This window comes from Lissotriton vulgaris, chromosome 7 (assembly GCF_964263255.1).
Source record: "Lissotriton vulgaris chromosome 7, aLisVul1.2, whole genome shotgun sequence".
Taxonomy (NCBI): domain Eukaryota; kingdom Metazoa; phylum Chordata; class Amphibia; order Caudata; family Salamandridae; genus Lissotriton; species Lissotriton vulgaris.
The window spans coordinates 1,579,504,751-1,579,507,322 of NC_141695.1; the positions used below are offsets into that span (position 1 = coordinate 1,579,504,751).

Below are 2,572 nucleotides of genomic sequence, written 5' to 3' on the forward strand. Positions count from 1 at the left end.
ATAGACAACCTTCGCGCTTCGCAGGCAGCAACGACTTGAAGTAGAGGCGTAAAGAAGATCAAAGGTAGGTAAATGCAGAAAAACTCCCGCTGTTTTAACAGATCTGAACAAAGTAAAGGAAAGTAATACTCGAGAATTAACTTTGTAGATCCAAATTTCGTCTCAGTGACTGAAAGTCAGGAAGATAAATCCTTCGGTGCTTGTTATAAAAAAAATAATAAAAAAAAATAATAATAATAAAGCCAGGAAATGCTTCCAAAATGCTCCGTCCCTCGTCGCCAAATTGTTGAGTCAAATGATCACAAATATAGTTGTAGAAAGAGGTAGTTTATACGTAGGTAAGGAAGCACCCCTAGCGACACATCCAAAGGCACCGGTCAGCTTACAGCAACTGAACAAACTATATCTTAACTGTGGAACGGCACGATCACAGATCGTGCCATGAAGCGAGACAAACACATTTGAATGATAACATGCATTTTTAAGATACACAATGCGCGAGTGAACAGCGCGCGAGAACAACACGCGAAAGAGCGCGTGAAAGAGCAAAAGCATACACAACAATCACTACCCCCAATTTGTGGCTGGTTTACAGGTGCTGCATCACTTTGTATTATTTCTACAACATTATAGAGTGTCCCCATTTCCCTGGCAATCTATCCACAAATTTGATTCATTTCCAGTTGCATGGCAACTGTCTGCTTGCAGAGTTGAGCAGTAGTGCTTGAAAGCCGAGACATTCCCCTGGTGTGACCCTGCATGCAGGTCATTGATCTAAGATGCCTCTTAGCACTTCCCCCTTGCTGTGACTGTATTACTGTGCACAGTGTCTCCAAAGATGTTGCAATGCGGTCTAGCTTATCTGATGTTGTTCTATGCCCTTTATCAATTACATTTGCCATGTATTTAATACTGTTGTGCATTGCACCAATCTCTTTGTCAATGTGACCAAGTTTTGCCTTCATGACTCTAATATCTTTGCCTTGTAGGCGCTGAACTTTAAGAATTTTATCCTCAACAACACTGCCGGTGCTGCTCTCCTCTACAGCTCTTCCTCTTTGTGACGCATGTGACCGGCACCTATAAAACTGTTGGAGTCTATCACGCCTGCTCTGCATTGGGTTAGAGGTTGCTGGTGTTTCAACAGTCTGCAGTTCTGGGACATTAACATTTTGAGTGTCATCACTATCAGACTGCTGCAGTTGGCGCACTCTGTGTCTTTGCCTTCTTTCCAAAATTAAGGTTGATGAAGTTGCAGCATTTGACTCATCTGTGTCTTGTCCACCTTGAGTATTAAACTCTGTCAATTCATTTTCAATTATTTCTTGTTGTGTATCTAGGATTGAAATAGTGCAAACAGTGTGTTACTTTCAAATTTGCACTCTTTGATACTTTCTTCAAAATTACTTTTCAAATAAAAATCACTTGCTGCATGGCTACTTTGGTCTCCTAAAATGCTATCATTCATTTTTTTAAAGTTTGCTGATCAATTGCATATGGAATTTTAAAAAAGACTAAAACTCCCATGATGCACTGCTTCATGACTTAAAATGGTTAATTTACAGGTTTTGTAAATGTAAAAGAACTACTAGATGAGAGCATTGAAAATTAAGCAGCAACACGATCATTTTAAGGCCTATTTCAATCACTTAGCACATTTTAAAAAACATTTTAGAAAAATCTTACCTTCAGAAGCTCCAACAGGCTTTGAGGTATCGATGTCAATTACTCCAACAACAGCCTCAGTTAAAAGTGTTCCTTCAACAATGTCTTCAAGGGGGGTATTGGGCTTATCCCTGGGGGTTCCTCCACCAGTCCTTTTGGCAGCCTTCATCCAGGTTGCTATTCTTTCCTTGGCACGACTGCGCAGGTCATGCCAGCGTTTCTGTAAGTTGTTTATATCACGATGTGCAACACCCACAGCATTCACCTTTGCTTGGATAGCAAGCCAGGTTCCTTTTCACTGCTTCAGGCACCTTCAAAGACTGCTTACCAAAAAGTTGGTCCTGCCTCACAGTGACCTCCTCAATAAGCATTTCCAGCTCCTGGTCACTGAATTTAATATTTCTTTTCCTGGCTTGGATTTCTGCTTCAGCATTTTCAGTAGCCATTTCTCTAGAACCTGCAGACACACACACTGCTGCAGGTCCTCCAGGCTGAGCTCCAACTTCCAACTGCCAAATCTCCACTTCAAACCTGGAAGCAGCGGTGTGCAATTACTCTCCTGCCTTCCTGGTTGTAATCTCATTGTGATTTAGCATGTGTGCATTTTCGCAATTTGCGAATACGCAAAATGCGAATTCGCAAATAAGAATTTACACAAATCATGCGATTCGGTAAAAATTTTGATTTTTACCGAATCGCTAACAAATTGCGAAAAAAATCTTGCATTCCAAATTTCGATTCCTTTTTTGCGATTCCTTAAAAATCGCAAATACAGAATCGCAATTTGAAACATTGATGCATGTGCCCGTATGCTCCCACATGGATTCTGATAAAAATGGTACCTCTCTTGTTCGGGAGAGATTAGTGCCTGTAACAGGCAATGGTCCAGAATGCAACAAGGATACAT

General features: G+C 40.9%; 1 protein-coding gene across 1 annotated transcript; it reads right to left on the reverse strand.

Annotated features, from left to right (window-relative positions):
* Window positions 1-656: 656 nt before the first annotated feature.
* LOC147706027 (uncharacterized) lies at window positions 657-2,111 on the reverse strand. Its single transcript, XM_086929588.1, has 3 exons — window positions 1,977-2,111; window positions 1,687-1,885; window positions 657-1,336 (listed from the first exon to the last, which is right to left on the reverse strand). Exons 1-3 carry the CDS (start codon window positions 2,109-2,111, stop codon window positions 657-659), a joined length of 1,014 nt encoding a protein of 337 aa, XP_086785714.1.
* Between the last annotated feature and the right edge of the window lie 461 nt (window positions 2,112-2,572).

Bases quoted from the DNA above. Each gene is read 5' to 3' on its own strand.
- LOC147706027 (XM_086929588.1), bottom strand. From the start codon at position 2,111: ATGGCTACTGAAAATGCTGAAGCAGAAATCCAAGCCAGGAAAAGAAAT. The intron at 1,886-1,976 runs GTGCCTGAAGCA...AACAACTTACAG, and splicing joins TTGGTAAGCAGTCTTTGAAG to AAACGCTGGCATGACCTGCG. The intron at 1,337-1,686 runs GTAAGATTTTTC...TTTCAATCCTAG, and splicing joins GCCTGTTGGAGCTTCTGAAG to ATACACAACAAGAAATAATT.